The sequence below is a fragment of the Caenorhabditis briggsae genome (genome assembly GCF_000004555.2).
Source record: "Caenorhabditis briggsae complete genome, chrV, whole genome shotgun sequence".
Taxonomy (NCBI): domain Eukaryota; kingdom Metazoa; phylum Nematoda; class Chromadorea; order Rhabditida; family Rhabditidae; genus Caenorhabditis; species Caenorhabditis briggsae.
The window spans coordinates 12703891-12726902 of NC_013488.2; the positions used below are offsets into that span (position 1 = coordinate 12703891).

Here is a 23012-nt window from a genome sequence, read left to right on the forward strand (position 1 = left end):
GAGTCAAACCGATCCACTTTTCATTTCTACGGGTTCTCTCACCACGTTTTGCCTCTATTGAAGTGTTTTTTCAAATTGTGTTTCGTCATGAATAAATTTTAGACTGATTTTTTAAAAAATTCAAAAGTCGTCGTATGTCTAAAGATGAGTAATGGTCGAATGACTCTCATGCGTGAAAAAAATCATACATATTATCTCGAGGTTTTAGGTTGGCGGTTCAATAATCACACGCAACACCGAAGAAAAATGTTTCAAAATGAACAAAAAAGAGCAATAAATCTGTTCAGGGGTCATAGACATAGACTTTATAAACTTCTTTCATCTGCCTCTCACTCCATCTACCATTTGGTCTCGCTTGCGTATTCCAAAGATACTCTGAAGTCGGACGATCTTCATACCACAACTTTCCATATTCAGCCTGAAAAAAATCGGAAAATCAAAAGAATTATCAACTATTTTTCTAACTTCAACCATTTTTGCGGGAGTACACGCGACCCAGAATAGGTGTCCGTGTAGGTCAGCAGAACACCAAGGATCGTATGGAAGGTACGGAAACTTGAACTTTTCACCACTGTCACCCATCCCTCCGACCCATCGCTTTTCACTGTCTTTTTCTTTATAAAACGAATATAGGTCAATGTAAATAGATGTGTTGGATTTGGGAACTACTGTCAGTTCAAATGAGTCGTTAATCTGAAAATTGTCATTATAATGTAAAAACGAGAAAAATATATTACCATTCCCAGTTGCCTGCTCAGAACAAAATCAGAATGATTCTTTTTGAGTTTTTCTAAAAATTCAGGTCTATAATCTTCTGCAAAAATTCCATGTCGTGTGTATGTGGAATTATAGAGCATTCTCGATACCATCCAAGAAAAGTTCCACCATTCAGAAACGGATACATTCCACTTTCCACGAGGTCATCTCGCAATCGAGCCAACGCCAATGTGGATGGACCAGGCTCCAATCGAACCTAAATTAAAAACACCATGTTATAAATTAACCAAGAAAACATACTTCTGTCAGGTTCCTCGAAATGTTCAGCCTTGCACATTCCCGAAACGTCGATCTTTTCAAAAACTCTAGGAATATAGGAATGTTCAGAGGAATTGAGAGATTTCCGATTCGTCGAACCAAAAAGTTCTGGAATATCGAAATATCATAAAATTATTTTTATTGACTTTAAGACTCACTTCGGTATAATTCTCTTTGGTTCTGTTTGAAATTCCAAGTAGTCTTTTTCATTTTTGTTTGAAAAGTATTCTAGTTGAAATTGAATCGGGAGATTTGTTTCGTTTGACTCAACTGATTTATTTTTATAGCTAAAATCGGTAGCGATCTGTAAGAAAAATCAATTTATCTCCAAACTCTTTTTGACCTACTGAAATCGCACTCCCAGGATTTACGAAACATTCGTTCGAACTATTCAACTTTCTTAGCAAATTTGAATCAATCAACAGTATTGGAACATTTGATATGGATTGCAGAATTTCGAGGACTGATTCGCAAAGAATCTGAAAAATCTGCTGCATTGAATTTTCTCCAAGAGATCTCACCAGTTCGATTCTAGTTTTACCTGCTTTAAAAATAGGTGAGGTCCAGTAAAAACTAATGGAAATGATAAAAGAACCAATGAAAAAGAAAATTATAGATAGAAAATGAGAAAAGTTTTGAATACATTTCATGGAATATCCCAGACAACCTGAATCCTTTAGAAAGAATGTTCAAAAAATGTAGGCTTTTCTATGGAAACATCCCCATATAAATTATTCATTTGCCTTCGTTGAACTTTTGACATGTAGAAGACTACAAACACTGTGAAAAGAATGAAGAATGCCATTGGCTTCTTGGTCTTTTTCTGGGAACTGTTTGCAACAAAACGAGAGAAACATTTTTATTCATTAAAATAGAAACATTAATTATTTACAGAAACAACTGTAGACCCTGCTGCAGTTGTAACGCTTGACTTGAAAATCCGATTCCGAATTTCGGCGTTATACACGATTGTGAACATTCCATCAATGGTTGCAATAAGATCCCAGCTGACCAATGACATGAAAAATGCCACGTATTTGTTGGAATTCATTTCCGGAACCATCAGATAAGATGCGTAACCCATAAGGTAGCAGATTCCCTGACCGAATGTCTGAAAAACTAGTTTCATGTGGAATCGATTTTTATTTTAAAATATACTTGTTTCAAAAAGTCTGCCTCCTTCTTCGTGTAATTTTCTGATCTTTTTCCCTCTCGAAACTTTTTTCTCATCTTCTGAACTTTCAATATGGTGACAACATCGATAATAAAATCAGCGGAAACCACTATCATGTTTTTCATAAAATCCAAGTAAATAGCATAAAAACCACACACAGGGATAGTGGTATCATAAAAAGATACCCATGTGACAGGATTGTACTCTAGTTCACATCCAACTGAAGTGATAGGCTTGGTTTTTTATGTAAATTTACTAATTGTCTTACGCCCATAGATTACTACAGTCATCATTGTAAAAGATAACACTGAAATGACAATCAAGTAAAGTGAAGTGGAACGTATGCTGTAATATTTTCAAATTATTGAAAAGTACAAAAGTTTCTAAAAACCTGAACATATTTTTGTAGGAAAATGGGACGAAAACAGCTATGAATCGATTGAACGATGTCAGAAAATGAATATGAATTGAGATTTCGTAGAAGACTATAAGAGCGTATCCAGCATGATTCGAATGATGAATCAGAAACTTGTTGGCTCTAAAAATCATAATTTTTATGATAAATAAATGAAGTTTCGTCTCTCTGTCTGTCCGCACAATTTTTTAAAGCTCGAAAATCAAATTTTAGACATTGAGAAAGATAAATCAAAAACTGAAGAACTGAGCTACAACGCGCCGTCAGTCAGGCTAGTATACTGTAAATCCTGTATTAGAAGGGCCACCGAACTCTTAACCGTTTTTTCTTGGTTCCTGTCAAAGATATAAGAAAGTTGTCAACTGATAAACGAACATTTTGTCAGTTAACACATTTTTGATATCTCTCATAGAAGTCGAGTTAATTGAGCCCAAACTTGACATTGTGGGGCCCTTCTATTACAGGTTTTACGGTAATTATAAAGAATTCGATAATGGGTAGACTTACAGTACTATCATCGGAGTGATATAGAAAAAATATATGGTAACATAGCAAGCGTCACAAAATGACTTCACCAGGGTCAATAACATAAAAGGACTGAAAATGGTCTTCTCCTTGATAATAATGATAGTTACTAACCAATTAAAAACCATCCCAAACAATGAAATTGGAAAAAGTGAGAGTCCAACGAATTGTGGATCCTGCATGTTTCTTTTGTCTGTTTTTACTTTTTTTAAAACTGAATTTCTCTGAAATTTTTCTTTGTTATGGACGCTTTTGTGATGGATTACGAACGCAAATTTATTATCACACGGAACTGATTAGGGTTTGATTAAAAACAGACGAAAGAGATCAGACTAATTCAACCTTGACCGCTGAGATTCGGTAGCTAATCTTCCGTTTTCGAAATTTTCTGCGAATTTCAGAATTGTAAATAAGAGTGATTACTCCTTCGGCAGCATGGATTGTGCACCAGAGAAACGAGGAACACAGGAATGCGATGTAATCTTTTTGCATTTTTTCAGCCGGAAATATGTAGGCAACAATCTCAATTGACATAAAGACAGTCTGACCGAACGTCTGGAAGATAATTGTTAGTATGAAAAATGGTTTAATTAAAATACTTGTTTCAAAAAATAAGTTTCCTGCAGACTATAAGATCTGGAATTTCGACTGGGGTTTTTCTGAAAATAATAGCTTCTATGATAGTCAGCTCACTGAAACTAGCAATAGCTTACACTACGTTTCATCCAGAATATTCGAATAAACGTAACAATGTGAAGGATAACATCAATCACTGACAATGTCAAACCCTTTCCCCATAGCATTGCCCATCCCAGAATATCACACTTTTCTGATTCAGTTATCAAGAAAGCCCAGCGGTCATCATTAAATGAAAATGAGCATTCAGCTCCAAATATGTACACACCTACTAAAGTTGCGGAGAGAGCGAAAAGAAATGCTATGGAAATTTTAGTGGTCCGTGGATTGAAATATGTGCTATAAGATAGTGGAGCGAACACTGCTATGAATCGGTTTATGGAAACAACCAAGTGGAATTGGGATGTAGCATCATATGCCAGGACCCAATAGGATCCACAGATAGCTGAGTATTCTTTTAAAAATTGTAGATTTCTAAAATCTGTTAGTTTAATGGAGAATAATTCGTTCTTATTTCCTACAAAATTATCATTGGGCTGACGAAAAACAAATCAAATGTTGAGCAGATTGCATATAAAAATGCAAGTGTGGCTGTCAGAATTGCAAATGATCGATGGAGATTACGGTAGCGAATAACAATGATGACGATTGTCCAATTAGAAACGAATCCAAAGATCGAAGGCTGAATTTAATTTCAAGGTATGCATCGAAAATCGATCAGTTGAACTTTTCCAACTTACCGGAATTAAGGAAAGACCAATGAGCTGCTGCCGTATCATTCTTGGAAATGATTCAGGAATAGGATAAGTAAAAAACCGGAAGACAAAAAATCTGATTAATCAGACTTTCCCCAATACAAAATAAAAACAAGAATGGAAAAACACAGAACAGAAGAAAAATTCTGCTTGGGATTTGAATTTCGTATGAGTAACATTCGGAAAATTATGAGAGTCTTTGTGGGAAAATGAGTTATCAGTCAGGGGCTTTCAGTTTCAACCCTCATTCAAAACATGGGTTTCGTTTTTCTGAAATGTAGTGGTTCCTTTTTTTAAGTGATTTAAACGATTTGGGAGATCCGGCTATCAGTTAAAGTATGTAATTGTTGATTTTTCAAATATATTCATGGTGCTGCAAGCCGATAAGGTTAAGATGGCAAATAATTCGGAGGGTACAATAATTCAGGGGTACGAGGGGGTACAACGCGATTTAGGGGTACAAAACCAACAATTCGGGGGTACAAACTAAGCCTTTTTCCAGGTATTTTGTACCCCCGAATTGAAGATTTTGTACCCCTAAATTGCTTTGTACCCCTTCGTACCCCCGGATTATTGTACCCTCCGAATTATATGCCGGTTAAGATTATCAGGAAATTATTAAAATATGAAACATACAAATTCAGGAAAAACAAGAGTTAAGTTAATGAAATTGAAAACGATGGCAACAAAATTCTTCCTGTCCATCTTCAGCATAAATTTTTGATTACGTTTTTCTTGAACACATTTTGACCTGGCTGAAAACTTTTCTGTAGATCATTAGTCAAACTCATCAATTCAGCCGATTTCGTACTTGAAACATTAAAAAAAATTACTTTATTCCCAATTTCTTTATCTGGAAACTGGAACCAAAAATTCGAAAAGAAAAATAGCTCTGAAATCGAAGGACAAGTAAGTTAAGAGCTTTTCTAGTGAAAATGTGGTTATAGAAACTTTCAAAATAGCATAACTTTTCCCCAGACCTGGAATAACTGATCATTTTTCTGGATTAAACTAATATTTTCTAAAATTTTGAAGCTCAGAATCATTTTACTTTTTGCCGAAGATTTTAGAGCTTTATTATTTTTTGAACTTAATAAATGAGAATTGGCCGAAATAAATAACTGCAAAAATCTGAACTATTTCTATGAGTTCTAGGCGTGATCGCAGGTTCCAGCCCAAAAATGTGCAACCTGCATAATTTTATGGACCATGTTCGTTAAAATTCTAGGGGATAGCTCTTGTAGGAACCGATGTAATTGTGCTCAATGTGCTTCAGGATTGCTCCTGTCCGTTTTTTTTCTTTGCCTTATTTTAGACAGGATGTGAGTTTCCCACGATTTTAACATTTTTAACAGAGGAAAGCAAGTTTTCCTTTAAAAGAGTGTATCTTTATACGAAATATAAATTTCTCATTGTTTATTTTCAAAAAAAAAATTAATAATTATACACAAAAAATCAGAAAACGTATTCTCTAACATCAGAAAATATGAAAAGATAACTAAAAAGAGATGAGTATTCACTGTATTCGTGTGCTTGACTTTCCACCAACCATAAAAACTGACGAATTTACATTCGAGCTTTGAGTTATATATTGGTTCGATAGACATTTTCGAATTTCTATATTGAAATACAGAGCCAACACGCCATCAATAAATTGAGTATTCGACCAGGCGAGCGTTCCCAGGATGAAAAGAATTGCTTTACTGGAAACGAAAAATGGAGCGATCATGAAGACAGGAATGAATGTGAATAGATACATTGCTTGACCAAAAGACTGGAAAAACAGAATGTTAGAGGTTTGAAAAACTATCAAGGTCTCACCTGTTTCAAAAAGTCGATTTCTTTTTTCTGAAATTTAGAACTTCCCTGCGCACTTCTGATTTTTCGAACTTTCCAAATGGTGATACAGTCAACAACAACATTGAATGTGCATAGTGTCATAATTTTCCCCAAATCGAAAATATAAAAGTAATCTGTACAGATTTGGAGATCCGAATAAAGAAAACTTATTTTTGTGTCATTATAAACAAATTTGCACCCTACTGGAAATAGCGAATTTTACTAATTTCAATAGAAAGAAATACTTACAAAATTGAAAGAAAATTGATACTTGAACCAGTGAAATGGAAAATGATAGCATCATTACCACCTTTGTCAATTTGCAACTAAAAGCATCTATGATCGAAAATTTCAGAATTTGAAATTCACCTGAATATGTTTTTGTAGGTCATCGGAAAGAAAACCGCGCAGAATCGATTGATCGTAATTAATGCATGGGTTTGAATAGAGACATCATAAGCGAGTAAAAGGAAAAATCCGGCATGTTGTGAATTGGACTTTAGGAATTCAGAGTCTCTGTAAATCAGCATTGATTTTCATAGGTTTTTTTATTTAAATAAAGCTAACAAAATCAACATGGGGGCCATATATAGTAGAAAAGTTAACGAGCAAAAGGAATTGAATAAAGCTTGATTCCCAGTGAGCATTGAAAAGGAATGATTAAGGGATTTATTGGTTGATACTGCTATCACAATCAAACCATTGCAAATTGCCCCTGCAAGTGCTACCTAAAATTTTATCTTTGTTTTGTTTCACCTATGATGACTTACAGGAATTAATGTCATGCCCATCCACTGTCCCAATATCATACCGGAAGTCAGAAAATAAAACAATTTTCCCAACACAAATGGTGACTAGTGAAATGAGAACGTTGGAATTAGAAAAGAAAACAATCCCAGAAATCAGAAGAGGAGTGGGACGCTGATTTTTGAATTACCAGATGTTTGGTGCTGGTTTCTTTTGAAACAAACAATCGACAATGTACATTTGTAGCTTTTAAAAATTCATTTATTGGGTTCAACGCATTTTTAATTTAGGAATTCAGTTTACTCGAGTACTGGATTTTCCTCCAACCAAAACAGAGTTATGGGCGGAATTCGTTTGACGCTTGAATTTTCGAGCCAAAGATTTTCTGATGTCTACATTGCAATATAAAGTTAGAACACCATCAAACGAGTGAATGATTGGTCGAAATAGTAATCCCAAAAGAAATTGGGTTAGAACACTGTTACTGTACATGGGCAATATAAACCATAATGGTATAGCGATCATTAAATAGATTGCTTGACTGAACGACTGAAATGCGAAATTTTAAAAATTCTGTTCCAAGTGCAATCTTAAAGATGTACCTGCTTCAAAAAATCGATTTCCTTTTTCTGGAATTTAGTGTTTCCCTGCGCACTTCGGACTTTGCACACTTTCCAAATTGTGAAAGTGTCTACTACTACATTGAATACACACACCAAATTCAGTTTACCAAGATCTCCATAGCAAGAGTAACTCAAACAAATCGGTGCATCAGTATACGTGAAGCCTAGAACTTCTTCGACGTACGTTGGTCGGCAAGGTACTGGAATGTGCCAAGGTATATGCATCATGACAGAATTTTGAGAAAAGTAATCGTTACTGTAACGGAACACATAATCGAAGCAGTAACTATCACGTTCGTCCATTTCATACTGTAAGAATTCGTACGTTTGATATACCGTGAAACCTGTATTAGAAGGGCCCCTCTGATACAGGTTTTGCGGTAATGGAAAAAAAACATACTTAAACACATTCTTGTAAGCTATTGGTAGAAACACGGAACATAATCGGTTGACAGTTACCAATCCGGAGTCTGTATTTATCTATGTATTTCATTCAATGATCATCTATTGAGAGGTAATGTGTAGACCGGCATTGTGTTTTGAAGTTTGTATTTTTTAAGGAACCAAAACACTCGAGATAGATTTCCAAGAATTTGTTTCACTATTTCAGATAGATGAGACGAAATTGTTTTATGAATCATCACTTTCTAATGAAAACACCATAAGAAGTAGAGAAAGTAATTCAGAAAAGCCAAAAGTTCTGATTAACACAAACAACTCCGAAGGATTCCCATTTTCACTTCTGACATTCTGTTTGACAAGGTTTTCTAAATTCCACCTCCGAAGAAAAATAGGATGACACAAAACTAATCATCTTGGTTGCTCATTCAGTTTTTCAGGAACACCGTCTATAGCCTCTATTGTTATTCATGTCTTTCAGTCTTTTTTAGCCTCACTCAGTAGCTCTATTAAAAAGTCAGGACATTATCTCTGAATCTGTGAGCTGTATGATTCAATTTGACAACTTCTCTCTTCTAGATCTTCTTCTGGCCAACGTCATAATTGTTTTCCAACCCATCTACTCCAATTCCCTCATCTATGAGCACATTCCAATTATCTTTTGCCGGAACATCACTCTGATTGTTTTTGTGCTGGCCCTGAGTTTCTGACTATCATTATCTGAATAATATTATTCTTATCAGAATAGTCACACAAGTTGTTCCTTTTACAGATCTGCTTCTTCTTTAGAAATGCTATTCATACACTATGTCAACCTAACACATTTTCAAAGAAGCACGGATTCTTTTGCTGTGGATGTCAAAGTTTTTATGAGCATAGAATTAGTATTATACTTTGTTGAGTGAGTTTAAATACTTTTAAATTTTTCAAAAATTCAAAAAAATTCCATTTTTTAGTCTATTCAATATGATCTTTAACTTTGCCATTCTCATTCGTGCTCATCAATTTCATTTCAATTTTTGCTGCATTCAAGGGTTTCTTTTTGTGATTCATTTTACCGATAATATCTCAATTATCATTTTAAGAGTCATGATGGTTTTTGAAGTTATAGATAGTAGGCTCGGCTTGCTGTATTTCCTAATGTACTCAATAGTTTTTTCAGATTCCAATCCAACGTCATCATTTATTTTCTGGATTGCAATGAACGTCACGATCGGTTGCACATTCGCAGGTTCGGTAGCTAATCGATCAAGAAAAAATGATTCAAAAACAAATCAATTTTCAGCCATGTGTACATTGTTTTTCTTAGCCGTCGAACGATGTTGTGCTACATTGTTCATTGCTGATTACGAAATTCGCCTCAGAAAATCAATTTCCGTTTTTCTTAATTTGTTTCTGACGGTTTTTGGATTGGGAGCATGTTTTGTAATAGTCAATAAGAATAATACAATTTATTTGATTAGTATACTCTTGGTGATAAATGGGTTTGCACTTTTGGTGAGTGGGGGTATTCCTGAAGTAGATAGGTCTCCACACCGCCAAGCTTAAGCTAGTTTTTTTTTCTTGGCTTCTTTGCAAGATATCGAAAATGTGTCAACTAATAAAATGATTGTGATAATATGATGAACAATTTATCGGTTGACAACTTTTCTATATCTTTGACAGGGACTGAGAAAATTTGACTCAAAGTTAAAAGTTAGGGGATTATTCTATTACAGGTTTTACGGTATTATTTCTTAAAAACAAAATTCCAGCTACATTATTGTCTCATTTGGTGGAACAGAAAGATTTATGGAGGTCTTCATGACAGCGTTGATATCACATCCTACTCACTAACGGAGAGATTCCAAGTCGCTGAGAATATCAAGTCTTTACAAGTAAGCTCAGATGTTTTTCCTGTTTTTTTAATTCAAAATTTAAGATGATGAACAACATAATCTACTACATGGGATTCATGAATGGAATCGTTGTGTTCAGTGTGCTCGTTTCCAGCTTCAATCTCACTCCAGAACAGGAACTATTCACCACATTCTGTCTGGACACAGCTATTTTCTTCTACAGCTTTTGTTATCCAATTATTATGTACAAGTCCTGTGATCGATGGAAATCTGAAATCGATTCTTATTTTGAGTTCATAGGTCTTATTAAACCTTCAAACACATCGAAAGTTTACCCAATTCTAAACTCCTTCGGGAAATCATTGGAACAAGCCAACACGATGAGCAATCATTTCGATCATCTTCGTGTTTCTTGGGAAGCCGTCCCGAGGAAAAGTATAATTTCTCTAAACTCTCATTAAATCCAACACTATTTTTCTTTCAAAATTAAAAATGTATTTGAAATCAGAATGAAGAATTATGTGAAAAAGGGTGAATTGTATCAGGTGCATATGAATACAATTTTAAACGCCGCCCCTTCTCTTCTGCGATTGCTTTCCTCCTACAGAATTCACTTCATTCGTATCTTCGAGTCTCTCCAAATCAATGAGAGCTGGGATTCTCTTTCTTCTTTTTTCTTACTCTGTTGGATTCGATGTTGGCCTAATCAGCCGGTACGTCCCAACTTCATTCATCGAAACCGAACCGTGAGTTCCTAGGTTAGGTACAATGTATAACTGAACAGTTAGTTTAGTTTCCTGCCGGAAGTCACGGATGGAGCTCAAGCATACGAAAGTGCTCACATATTTCTTAATGAACTTGTTGCCAATGGTTTGTACCCCTTCTCTCTACTATCTCAATCTTTCTAAATAGGAACATACACCACTGGAGAAGATGGACTTTTCGTTGTGGTAAATCATACAGTTTCTTTGATTATCAATGATTGGGAGTACTTCTGGAGTGCCATGTTCCATCCGCCATTGAGAAATGGGTCATTTGGCTGTAAAATTCCAATGAAATGGCTGATTGAAGTTTCTCGGGATATGGTAAATAGGTAGTTATGCGTGCCTTCAAATTATTTCTTTATAGGACGACTTCAAATATCGAACCAAACTCTCTAAGAATCAAATTGAAGTTTCTATGGAGAAGTTCTTAAAAAAGGTAGTAAGAGTAATCGGTCTCGTTCATTAAAATAGTTATTCAGGTTCGCTTCGACGACCACACTGTCCCATCTGAAATCGCCTGGTCATGTATTCATCCAGTCTCTCGTTGTTGTGGAATTGGATGTTGCTCCAAAGAGTCACGAGTGAAAACGGAGAGCATTTTCCATAGTGTGTTTGGGTACATGTCAGTCATTTTGATGTCTGAGCTTTCTCTTATCTACAATTTCAGGTGTGGGGGATTCATGATCATGTGTTGTTTCATTCTTCTGCTCACAATCATCATGTTCCTCTGCAACGACGTCTGGCACCGCTACATTCCATGGTTCCCGACGTCGCCAAGACCTCCAGCAACCCCACGTGGCGAGGCTCACGAGATGCAAGAGCTCAACCCAGCTAACCACAGATCTCCATCCAGACAGCACTTGTCTGCTTAATTTCGAGAACTTCTTTATTAGACTTGATGTTTTTATGATACAACTGTGAAATTGGGAGAAGAGAGAATAAATTATTCATGTTAATTGGCTGTTTTATCCAGAAAGATTAATGACAGGAACCGATGAAACCTTTCCTCTCGAGTTTGTGTGCACATCCATGACCGCATTGTTTCCAGGTTTCCCTTTTATGATACCTGACAAAATGTACATTTATATTCTGCTTACAAAACAACACAAACCAAAGATTGTCAGACGGAACTCTCGGATGATCAGTATCAAGATGAGAGGGTCCAGTCCTGGATAGAGGAATGAGCAAAAAACAATGAAATTCGCGTTCGCATTCAAGTTGACGTCGAAGAACGGAGCGATGAACATGACGCCAGTTGGAATGTACATGAAGATTGAAGGGATGAGTGTCTGAAATACAATATGTGAATACCTCACATCATCTTATAAACCTGTAGGACGAGAGCATTGAACAATTGATTTTGAAGCTGACGCGTGCGATCAGAAGCACCACGATGCTCTCTGATAGTCCACCAGGTTGAGAAGCCGCAGTAGAAAACAACGACAAACGTCATTGACTGAAAATATCATGTTATCACAATGCCTCAACGCGTAATCAGGATACCATAACGAAGTAATGCACGAAGCACCCTAACAAGTTTTTGATGTACACATGTCGCACTCCATCTTCGTATTGATACTGGAAAAGACTCTAGTTAGCTTCAATATCTTCTATTTAGTTAACCTACATAAACGTAAGCTATATAAGAAACATTTTCTTTTTTGATTCCATCGTAATGCGTTTGAAGTACTTTTCTGAAAACGTGATTTCGGTTAGCTTGGATGTTTTCTTCATACGTGACTGCTGCTTCTGTGTATTCAGTGTCCGGATACAAAAAGTAAGAGACACCTGCCCACGCGGTCACAGGAATACTACATCCTAATGGCCAGAGCAAGAGAAGAGGAAGATTGAAATAACGAAGAAGATGGGGTCTGGGATTGATTTTATGTTAGATGTCACGAGAAATTCTCAGACGAGTTGAAAACTCCCGCCGGCGAGAACAACCCAAAAAAGTCCTGCCGGCGAGAAAAAATCAGTTGACGAAAATCAGAAAATCTCCTGCCGCGTGTACGCCGCAGGACTTTTTTGGGTTTTCCTCGCCGGCAGGAGTTCTCATCTCGTCTGAGTTATACTTACTTGCACGCGGCAAAATAGCGGTACACGAAATGAACTGCGGAAAGAACAAAGCTGGTGGCAAAACAGGCGCAGTAGAATGCAGAATTGATCTTTCCGAGGCGAGTGGAATAGTCGAATCGTTTACGAGAGATGAGGAAGAAAGTGGCGTTCTCGATGTGCATTATCTTGAAACAAAACGTTGTGTGCAGTAGAAGCAAGGCTGTCCGATGTAGGCCGCGACTTTTTGGTTAGGCTGTATCTGGCATAGGTAAGATTCGGCGACCTAGCGGTAACTGGCTGAGCTCATTTCCGAAAAAAAAACGAACTCTACCCGCTCCTGATAATCCCTCTATCCCAGTGTTTTATAGTTTAACTTTTTCTTATGTTTTGCCCTATTTTAAATAACCCAGTGTGTATATTTTCTGGATGGGAAGAATTTCAGTAGTGATAAGACAACCGAGAATTAAAAAAACTTAAAAAATTTTAAAAAAAAACCTCTCCCATGTTATTCCCTCATTCGTCATGAAAACTCACTGGCCCCAATATCGACTCCACGATAGCGTAGAACATTGAGAAGAAGGAAAAGAAGCTCATCAGATACTTATAAGTCCCCAGGTGCTTTCCACGAGTTCTTATCAATCCGAGAAGAATGATGTTCACAGAAAACGTAAGAGTGAAACCGACCATATCGGCGGTGTCCACAAGAGCAAGCCAAAATTGTCCATTCATAGTTACCCTGAAACTATGGAAATTCAATAAAGGAAATCTTTAATTTTGAAATTCAAAAAACCACCAGATGTGTGGAGACTATCCTAACGGAGAAACAAGTCAAGAGGAATGAATAAGGCAAGGAATAGGCAAGGAGAGTAGAGAACGTTTGGTTTGGCAAATGAAGGAAATAGTGTCATGGTTATGAACTTTTTCTAAAAACCAAAGATCTGAAATTGAGGAACAAAATCGCTTGTGATGCTCGAGTACCAGAAGAACTTAAAAATAGGCGTTCCTGTATAACCATAATTAGCGCTTGGTCAAAGAGGCGGGTACGGTGGTGATTCAACAACTCATGATAACTTAAGGGTAACACAGAATACATCTAGGAGATTTCAGACAGTTTTAATTAAGTGAATGTTTTTCATAACACGGAAATGTTTGTCTTGTGATTGACTGCATTATAGATTTTCTAATTTCCTAAGCACATATTCGGGTTTTTAGAGTGAGCAAAAAAGAAGAAAAAAGTTGTTTATGCGTTTCCTTTCACAGCCACAAACTTGTATTATGTGGAAAAATGGGTTTTGAATTATAGAAAAAAAGATTTTTGACAAAAAACGTTTTGATCTAGGTAATCCGGGAAGCATATTTTCAGACATCGACGATTATATACTTCCTTCAGAAACAAAGAAAATTTCGAAAATCACGTTTCAACCAGATGATGTACTACATTCAAAATTTCTTTTGTAGTTTCTCGAAGAATTTATTCTGTTTTTGGCTTTGATCGGAAAAATCTCAACGCGACTTTAGCTAAAAAATACAATGACAGACATAGCAGAAAAATGAGACAAATAGAAATAAATAAAAGATCAAGAAGAAAATATTCCGAAAAGCCCATTTGTCTGGAGTATGGATCCAAGGAAGGCAGCTTTCCAAACCTGAAATTAGTAGGAACTGGCTTTCTACTTATTTAACATTTTTCGAGTCTTACCTAGCAGCGAATTCTGCATGTTTTAAAAATGAGTATTTTGGTTTGACGGGTTGATTCTGCAAATGTTCTGCTAGACGCTTAGCAGCGATCGTATAACTGAAATTTAGAAATTCGTGAAATTAAAACTATATGTCAACCTCTGGTCATAAATAACTTTTCGAAAGGCTTCCTCGACAATTTTGGAATTTCCCAGAGAATGTTTCGAAATCTCCACAGATCCATTATGTCTTGCTAGCATTTTTGCATTCCTCATTTGGTCTCCCATAATTGGACACTAAAAATTTGGATTTCGTTTCGGAAAATCTCAGTTATTTACCATAACATTTGGTTTTCCAAGATAGCTAACTTCATTTACACTTCCTAAACCACCATGAGTCATGAATGCTGAAAGTCGTGGATCCGCTGAAAATTTTCTTTCATCTGTAGAAAAAGATTTTAATTCTCGGTTTTTTAATCCCAAATTTTTTGCTCAAAAGTCAAAATTTTTCAATTTAGGATTAATGTGTTTTTTTTTGGAAAACATCCTCTTCAGTAATTTTAAAATTGGAGCGGATGTTTTTTATTGAAAAAATAAAAATAAAATAAAAACATCCTGTCCTACTGATAAGAGGTAAGTATAAAAATGAGCATTTGAAAATTGAAAAGTAATTGAAAATGCTTGGGCTTCTAGATTTTAAGACAGAAACAAATTTTAGAAAAAATGTTTCTTCTCGAGTTTTTCAAAACTTTCAAAAATTTCAGAAAGCCATGAAATTGCTCATTTTTTGTGCTCTTTTCGCTCTTTTCACATTTTCCGTCTTTTCCGCTCCAGTTGCCACTTCTCAACCTATCGTTGAGGTAAGTTTGATTTTTTGAGCGGAGCCTATTTTTTCGTTTCAGACTTCGAAATCTGCGGAACCATTGAAATTGGTCTTGCCACCAACGTGTCATGCGTGTTGCAGAAAAGTTGGGGTAAGTTAAAATTTTAAATATATTTTTTTTCAAATTTTCAGAACCTCATGGACTGTGGTCAAGTTTGCTGTTAAGCTATATCAATTTTTATTCTAAAGTTTCTAAATTTTTTATTTTCGATTTCCAACAATTTTTTAAAATTCGCCCACCCAGAAGTTCCCGTTGAGGTATCCATTTGGAGAAATGAATATTCTTGATTCCTTTCGCAAAACTATCCGTATCATTATCTTCATATTTCCAAATGAAAGTGACATCAGAAAATTGTTTCATTGCTCTTGCCAACGAGACCCTAAAAGAAGGATAACTTCTAAAAGTTCAAAAACCTGAAAATCAACAAACTTGTACTCAAAAGACATGTCCTTTGATAAAATCACTGATCCGAATGCAATGAGAAAGGATTTTGGTCGAAGGTTCAAAACTTGATCCCATTCTCCTGATATCTTTCCTATTTTCAAGTTTTCCGTGTCTACAGAGATTCCTCCAATTTGCACGTTTTTAGAAACAATGGCTCTAGGAAAGTCTAAATATGGATTGGAGTTTGTGAAAACAAATGAGGCATCAGATAATCTTTCCTGGAACAATGTATATTACAAATAATAGAAATTAGAAACATTGCATACCATCGAATGTATTCGTTTGTTAGGATTATCGTAGGAAAGATAATATTCAGGAGAATAGTTAAAATAATGTTGCAATACTTGAATCGCCGTATTCAGAAATTTCTCATATAGCGTCATTCTATCAGAAGACTGAGTTATCAAATCTGTAAACTAATAAAATCATAGGAATTTGTATTCTGTTACAACCTGGAATATAACTAGGCATAACTGGTTCTCCCATTGCTCGCATCGATGATGACTCAAAAGTAATCGATTGTGCCACAGTGAATGCGGGAATCTCCAAGTAGTCAATCAAAGCTGAAGTTTTCAGAATTATGAAAAAGTTTAGTGCTGTCAAGAAGCTTACGTAGAGCGCAAGTGAAGATTGATTCGAAAATGAATAAATCAAATTTCTTCTTTTTGAGTTTATCAAGAAGAGGAAGATTACTGGATAATACATTATGTAGTTCTCCAGTCACCGACTGAAAGAATCTAGCAGATTGTGGGATCTCAAGGATCGAGAATTCTTGCTTCCAGTATCGGCCATTTCCCGCTATCAAATCTCCAATTGATTTGAGTTTCGGGCTCGGCTGAAATCAATTATTATTTTTGAGTTACATCTTCTAATTTCTCACATCTAAATGAATAACATCTTTTGTCAATTTAGTATAACTGTGATTCCTAAACTCATCAATAATAGCTGGAGTGAACAGAGTAACGCTATGCCCAGCTTCTGTAAGAATATCAGCCAACTTTCCAAAATATGTGGAATGGCTGTGACCGAAAAGTGGACAAAAGACTAGAATGTTGTAAGAATTGATATCAGTTATCAAGATGAGAAGTACAAGATAAGGGAGAATCAAGTTCATTGCAAAATAATGAAGACAGAGTAAGCAGGAGATGCCTTAAAAACAGAACCGTAACGAAGAGGAGGGACCCAATTTGTCACAAAATACAAAAAAATTGTGTCTGTGTCTGACATCAGACAGACTGTAGCCTATCAGACACCAATTTAATTATTTTTCTGTTTGACTGAAGATAACGTGAACGGGAGACAGTTGATCAGTAGTTTTGTGATTCGGAACGTGATGAAGGTTATCAACAGAACTATAAACAACACAGTAGCTGCAACATCAAGAAGGAAGTATGAAGCGAAAGACATCTGGCGCAAGTGAGGATCCAACGATGGAAGACGTCCGAATCTGGAAAATATGATTTCAAATAAGCCTATCGTTTCGTGTTTTCAGAACGCCTCCTGGAGGCGTTCAAAAATTGCGTATGCCACCCATGTTTCAGGGGGCATCGCGGGCAATTGCGCGGGAGGTCATGCAGCGTGTCGCTATGCTTTGCATATGGAAAGGATCCGCCCATTTTTAAGGGAGAAGAGCATTGTGAGTGTTGAGTCCTTAAGATCCGGCATTCTGGCCGGTTCAAGGAACACGAATAGTAGTTAAGGAATATAGATTTATTCAGGTACTTTAAGGTACAGGACTAGAGGGGCTAAATAGAGAAGGCTGGGAAGAGACTAGAACAGACTGAGAATGGTTGTCAGCCCCAAAGAATGAGGGGTTCTGAACAATGAAACAACTAAGAAGAAGAGTGCCAGAGAAGGGCGCTCTTCTTAGGTGGGTGGATCACAAATAATTTGATAGATCAAATATAAAACTAATGAAAGTATGCATAGAATGCAACAGTGAGGTTTCGAAAGTCTTTAACTTTCGAAACTTTCGAAAGATAAATATCGAAAGATTTCGGAAAATTTCCGAAAGAATCGTTTGAAGCAATTTTTTGAAAACTTTCCCAACATAAACTTTCTAGGCCACCATAGTTTTTGACATAAATGTAGACTAACATTCTTATGGCAAATAATTCGGAGGGTACAAGGGGGTACAACGTGATTTAGGGGTACAAAACCAACAATTCGGGGGGTACAAACTAAGCCTTTTTCCCGGTATTTTGTACCCCCGAATTGAAGATTTTGTACCCCTAAATTGCTTTGTACCCCTTTGTACCCCCGAATTGTTGTACCCTCCGAATTATATGCCCATTCTCATGGACTAGACGATTTTTCCATGGTGGACCAGAAAACTCCAATAAAGAGAGTTAGGCTAAGGTGGTAAAGTGGCCTAGAAAACACATCGGATGAATATTAGGTGATACCGTAAAACCTGTATTAGAAGGGCCGGTCTTTCTATTTTTCGTGGGGTCTCTAGGGGGCACTTCAATTAGAGGGGCCCTTCAATTAGAGGGGGCACTTGTATTTTTCGTGGGTCCTCTGAAAACGGATCTTCTATTGGAGGGGCATCATTTTTCAGTGAAAATTTCGTTTTTCTACTAAAAATCCATCACAATTTCTACAGTAAAAAAGCAAAACCACCACTATTGCTAAATTTTTAAAAACTGGCACCTGAAAATTTCGCGGGCGCCGTTCGTGAAGCCTCGTCCTTGAATCCGCCATTATATCAAACGAAATTAACTTCTTTGAATTTAGTTGGATTTTCTGATTAAAATTCAGATTTCTTGGTATCATTTTGATTGCTAGAATTTCTAGAATTTTCTAAATCTAAAACTCTGAGCTTGATTGCGAAAATTGCTCGAACGAGAAAAACATCTGTATTAGCATTCAAATTTTCAGTTGCCAGTATTTTTTAAAATCAGACAATAATTCAATCAAAACAATAGAAAAAACGGCTGAAAATCAAAGGAAGTAGTAGTCAAAGGGGCACTTTAATTAGAGGGGGTACTTCAAATAGAGGGGCCCTTCAAATAGAGGGGGCACTTCTATTTTTCGTGAGGTCTCTAGGGGGGCACTTCAATTAGAGGGGCCCTTCAATTTCAGGGGCTCTTCTAATACAGGTTTTACGGTATCTAGTCTAAGAAAGTTGATGGCCTAAAAAAGTCAAATTAAGAAAGTTAGGCCAAATATTGTAAAAAATCAATACTTCAAACTGGAGGAGAGTCATACACTTTTTCAAAACTCACTGCGCTGCAAATTCCGCATGTCTTAACAACAATTCCTTTGGTTTAACATTCCATTGGTTGGTTTGCCAATTGACGTGCCAGATTTTCTGATGCAACGCGGTATCTGGAAGAACAAAAAAGTTTTCTGAATAATTCGTTTTGTGGAGACTCACGAATCATCAAATAAAATTTTTCGCAGAACTTCTCCGATCTTCTTTGCATCGTGTAATTCATATTTAGAAACTTCAATGGAGCCATTAATTAATAATTTTCTAACCAACATTTTTGCATTTCTCATCTGGTCAGCAAATAAGGGGCACTGGAAATTTAAATTTAGGAAATTAGTTTTGAAAAAGAAAAGTCTAATCACTAGCACCGGTTTTCCCAAGTAGCTGACTTCATTGATACTTCCTAATCCGGCATGGGTAAAGAATGCAGAGAGACGTGAATCAGCTGAAATTAGATAGAGTTTAAGATGAAAGGTCTGGAAATCATTCACCTAGAAGTGCAGTTTGTGGAACCCAACTGGAAAAATGAATATTATTTATTCCTTTTGCAAAATTGTCAGTGTCATTTGACTCGTATTTCCAAATGAATGTGACTTCAGGGAATTTTTTCATAACTTTTGCCAACGCAATCTTGTTCTCCATAGGCATGTCCTTTGAAAACATAACTGATCCAAATGAAACTAAAACTGTTTTAGGCCTCAAGTTTAGAATCTCATCCCATTCCTCATTCTTTTTGACTCTTCATCTTCTCAAAATCCACTGAAATCCCTCCGATTTAAACATTCTTCTCAATTGTTGGACGTGGATAATCGAGGTATGGGTTCGAATTCGTGAAAATGAATGAGCTCAATGATTCCTGAGACGGAATATCTATTTTAGAGTAGGGACGACGAAATGATTTGAATTCTGGTTTGGATAGGAAAAAGTTGAAAATCGGTGGTGCGATTGCATTTAATGTTCTTTCAATCAGTGTCATCTTGTCAGTGAAATTGGACATCGGAAATGTAAAAATAATTTGAAACTGAATAACAAAAATATTTTGATAAAACATACGAGGCACTGCACTAGGCATTCTTGGTTCACCGATAGATTCCAAAAGATTTGGGTCGTATGCAATGGATGTTGAAGGGATAAAAGTCTTAATTTCCAAGTAATCCAGAAGAGCTAAAACATAAAAAACTTCAGGAAATTCTTACAATTTGCAACTCACGATAAGCACACTCTACAAAACTTTCATAGATCATCACATCAAATTTTGAAGCGTTGAGCTCATCTAAAAATTCCAGATTATGTCCTAAAACCATTGCTTGCTCCAGAAACATTGAATTGAAAAGTTCCAGCATCGGAAACATTTCAGACATCGAAGCGTCATCAGTCCAGAATCTCACAATATCGTTATTCTCCAAAAAGTTTCCATATTGTTCCAGTTTCTCACTTGGCTCCAGATGAACCACATGTTTTGTTGATTTCACATAATTAATTTTTGCAAACTTTCTAATAATCGTAGGAGTGAAAAAAGTCTGAAACTTTTTGGAAATCAATTATTGATGCGAAAAAAGTAGTGTGACTATGACCAAATAAAGGGCAGAATACCAAATAGTTATAGGAAAATGATAGCTGGAAAATTGTAAAAAGTAAAAAGAGCAGTTTCATTTTTGAATGATTAATGTCCGTCTATTGTTGATAGTCTGCTTATATAACGGACTCTGTTTTAACAGCGAATGACACAAAATGATCACAAATTGGTCACAATGAAAGGTAGAAAAGTCTAGGCTACACTATGCTATTTTACCTTGTTTTCAGCCAGATTTTTGTAATTTTGTTTTGACTCTTATTCTGTCGTTTTTTGATCCGTTTTGAATTAGTTCCAAGTTCGATTCTAACAGTGAACAGTGAAGAAATGTTTTTTAAAAAAATGTATTTGGAAACTTGACCACAATGGCTAGAGTTTAGGTAGACTGATCGGTGCTAATCAGTTTATTTGACAATTCACTCAATCTTTCTTTTCTGTTTCACTATCACAAAACTAAAAATCACACAGAATAGTTTTCTCAAAAGAAGAATCACAGAGATCAAAATAACAAAACAAATAACGGCGACGTCAATTAAAAAGTACTCTATAAATGACATTTTTCTGGAGTATGGATCCAATCCGGGAAGACGTCCAAATCTGAAATTTTGGTTGTTTTTTCAGCGATTCTATTTTTTCATACCTAGCGGCAAATTCCGCATGTTTTACCAATAAATCTTTGGGTTTTATTGGTTGACTCTCCAACTGTCGCGCTAGTTTTTCGGCGCTTTCTGCATAGGATTCATCGAATAGAATCTTCTGGAAAGCCTCGGAAATCTTCTTTGTATCTGCCAGTTCGTATTTCGTCAGCTCCATTGAACCATTATGCCTTGCGAGCATTTTCGCATTTCTCATTTGGTCAGCAAACAGAGGACACTGAAAAATGAAATAACATCGAAAGATTAATTGATTTTTGAGACATACCAGAATTGCCGGCTTTCCCAGATAACTAACTTCATTGATACTTCCTAAACCTGCGTGGGTAAAGAATGCAGATAGACGTGAATCGGCTAAAAGTGTCAATGAAATTAGATTATTGTTGTTTTAGAATGCTTACCTAGAAGTGCAGTCTGTGGAACCCAACTGGAGAAATGAATATTCTCGATTCCTTTTGCAAAACTGTCAGTGTCATTTGACTCGTATTTCCAGATGAATGTAACTTCTAGGAATTTTTTCATAACTTTTGCTAACGCAATTTTGTTCTCCATAGGCATGTCCTTTGAGAACATAACCGATCCAAATGAGACCAATATTGTTTTCTTTCGTTGATTCAAAATATTCGACCACTTGCCATCCAATTTCTCGCTTCTCAACCTGTTCAAATCCACAGAAATCCCTCCGATTTCAACGGTTTTTGTGAGGGTTGGTCTGGGAAAATCCACAAACGGGTTGGAGTTCAGAAAAACAAAAGATGCTTCTGGCTCGAAATTTCTGATATCAATCACATTATATGGGGGTTTGAAAGATTGATGAACTGGATAACCAAGGACAAAATCAATGTACGGAGCAGCGAATGCATTGAATGCACGTTCGAAAATGTTCAATTTCTCCCCAAATGGTGAACAAACGTCCGATACAACACTAGGCATCGCAGGTTCTTCGATTGATTGAGCCAATGCAACGTCATGAGTGAGAGATAACGATGGAATAAATGATTTGATGTCTAGATAATCCATTAGAGCTGAAAATTAGATAATAGAGAAACAATTTCGTATTCAACTTACGGTAGGCAGAGAACACATACGATTCAAAGATTATAACATCGAAATTTCGCCGCTTCAAATCATCCAAAAAACCCAAATTATCCCTCATCACTTCTGCTTGCTCATTGTACATATTTTGGAATAGTTCAATTACCGGAATGATTTCAGTAGCTGAAGAATCCTCTGTCCAGAATCTAACAAATTCTCCCGACTCCATTTGTTCTCCATAAGCTCTCAATTTTTCGGATGGCTCCATGTGAACCACATCTTTGGTTGATTTAGTATAATTCACATCTCGATACTTTTCCACAATTGTTGGTGTGAAAAATGTCTGGAAACAGAAAAAATGTACTGATTACCTGAGATAAAAAGTATTTTACCACATTATGTCCAGCATCTGTCAAAGAATCAGCAATCGTAGCAAAGAATTTGGTATGGCTATGACCAAATAACGGACAATAAACTAGAAAATTGTATTCAAAAGTGGCACAAAATAAAGGGAATAACAGAAATAACAAACGCATTTGTGAGACAAAAAAAACGTTTTTGGTATAGACAAATGCAGTTTTTTATTGATAAGATTGACTACAACTGTACGGTTTTTGAAGTAGATAAAGATACGTTTTTATGTGGGAAATAGGTCATTTCGAGTAGTACTTTGTAGTCAGTCTTATTCGGAGAAAGAGAACTAAGGGAATTCGATTAGTTCAAGAAAT

General features: G+C 36.1%; 8 protein-coding genes across 8 annotated transcripts; 1 reads left to right on the forward strand and 7 right to left on the reverse strand.

Moving 5' to 3' along the window:
* Nucleotides 1-283: 283 nt before the first annotated feature.
* Nucleotides 284-1245, reverse strand: CBG19084 (the record flags this gene model as incomplete). The annotated part of the gene is made up of 5 exons (XM_002637334.1): nt 284-418; nt 466-693; nt 738-790; nt 1018-1143; nt 1194-1245. 5 exons carry the CDS (start codon nt 1243-1245, stop codon nt 284-286), a joined length of 594 nt encoding a protein of 197 aa, XP_002637380.1.
* A 670-nt stretch (nt 1246-1915) lies between these two features.
* CBG19085 lies at nt 1916-4564 on the reverse strand (the record flags this gene model as incomplete). The annotated part of the gene is made up of 9 exons (XM_045237884.1): nt 1916-2146; nt 2194-2429; nt 2478-2554; nt 2601-2747; nt 3132-3373; nt 3492-3704; nt 3863-4259; nt 4307-4467; nt 4526-4564. 9 exons carry the CDS (start codon nt 4562-4564, stop codon nt 1916-1918), a joined length of 1743 nt encoding a protein of 580 aa, XP_045096666.1.
* A 1492-nt stretch (nt 4565-6056) lies between these two features.
* CBG19086 lies at nt 6057-8052 on the reverse strand (the record flags this gene model as incomplete). Its single annotated transcript, XM_002637336.2, has 7 exons — nt 6057-6314; nt 6362-6582; nt 6629-6705; nt 6749-6895; nt 6947-7107; nt 7430-7675; nt 7729-8052. 7 exons carry the CDS (start codon nt 8050-8052, stop codon nt 6057-6059), a joined length of 1434 nt encoding a protein of 477 aa, XP_002637382.2.
* Nucleotides 8053-8939: 887 nt separating this feature from the next.
* CBG19087 lies at nt 8940-11622 on the forward strand (the record flags this gene model as incomplete). Its single annotated transcript, XM_002637337.1, has 12 exons — nt 8940-9049; nt 9105-9262; nt 9311-9379; nt 9434-9645; nt 9903-10025; nt 10070-10421; nt 10594-10732; nt 10780-10856; nt 10899-11071; nt 11115-11186; nt 11230-11372; nt 11418-11622. The coding sequence occupies 12 exons, from the start codon at nt 8940-8942 to the stop codon at nt 11620-11622; spliced, it is 1833 nt and encodes a 610-aa protein (XP_002637383.1).
* A 93-nt stretch (nt 11623-11715) lies between these two features.
* Cbr-str-112 lies at nt 11716-13534 on the reverse strand (the record flags this gene model as incomplete). Its single annotated transcript, XM_045237885.1, has 7 exons — nt 11716-11816; nt 11862-12039; nt 12081-12206; nt 12254-12328; nt 12378-12621; nt 12827-12990; nt 13340-13534. The coding sequence occupies 7 exons, from the start codon at nt 13532-13534 to the stop codon at nt 11716-11718; spliced, it is 1083 nt and encodes a 360-aa protein (XP_045096667.1).
* A 742-nt stretch (nt 13535-14276) lies between these two features.
* CBG27165 lies at nt 14277-16923 on the reverse strand (the record flags this gene model as incomplete). Its single annotated transcript, XM_045237886.1, has 10 exons — nt 14277-14451; nt 14505-14600; nt 14642-14778; nt 14821-14906; nt 15605-15744; nt 15795-16027; nt 16076-16177; nt 16227-16372; nt 16422-16644; nt 16690-16923. The coding sequence occupies 10 exons, from the start codon at nt 16921-16923 to the stop codon at nt 14277-14279; spliced, it is 1572 nt and encodes a 523-aa protein (XP_045100186.1).
* Nucleotides 16924-19078: 2155 nt separating this feature from the next.
* CBG27166 lies at nt 19079-20676 on the reverse strand (the record flags this gene model as incomplete). Its single annotated transcript, XM_045237887.1, has 5 exons — nt 19079-19139; nt 19189-19334; nt 20077-20187; nt 20220-20543; nt 20617-20676. 5 exons carry the CDS (start codon nt 20674-20676, stop codon nt 19079-19081), a joined length of 702 nt encoding a protein of 233 aa, XP_045100187.1.
* A 336-nt stretch (nt 20677-21012) lies between these two features.
* Cbr-ugt-39 lies at nt 21013-22820 on the reverse strand (the record flags this gene model as incomplete). The annotated part of the gene is made up of 6 exons (XM_045237888.1): nt 21013-21193; nt 21237-21469; nt 21518-21603; nt 21651-22274; nt 22318-22627; nt 22677-22820. 6 exons carry the CDS (start codon nt 22818-22820, stop codon nt 21013-21015), a joined length of 1578 nt encoding a protein of 525 aa, XP_045096668.1.
* Nucleotides 22821-23012: the final 192 nt, after the last annotated feature.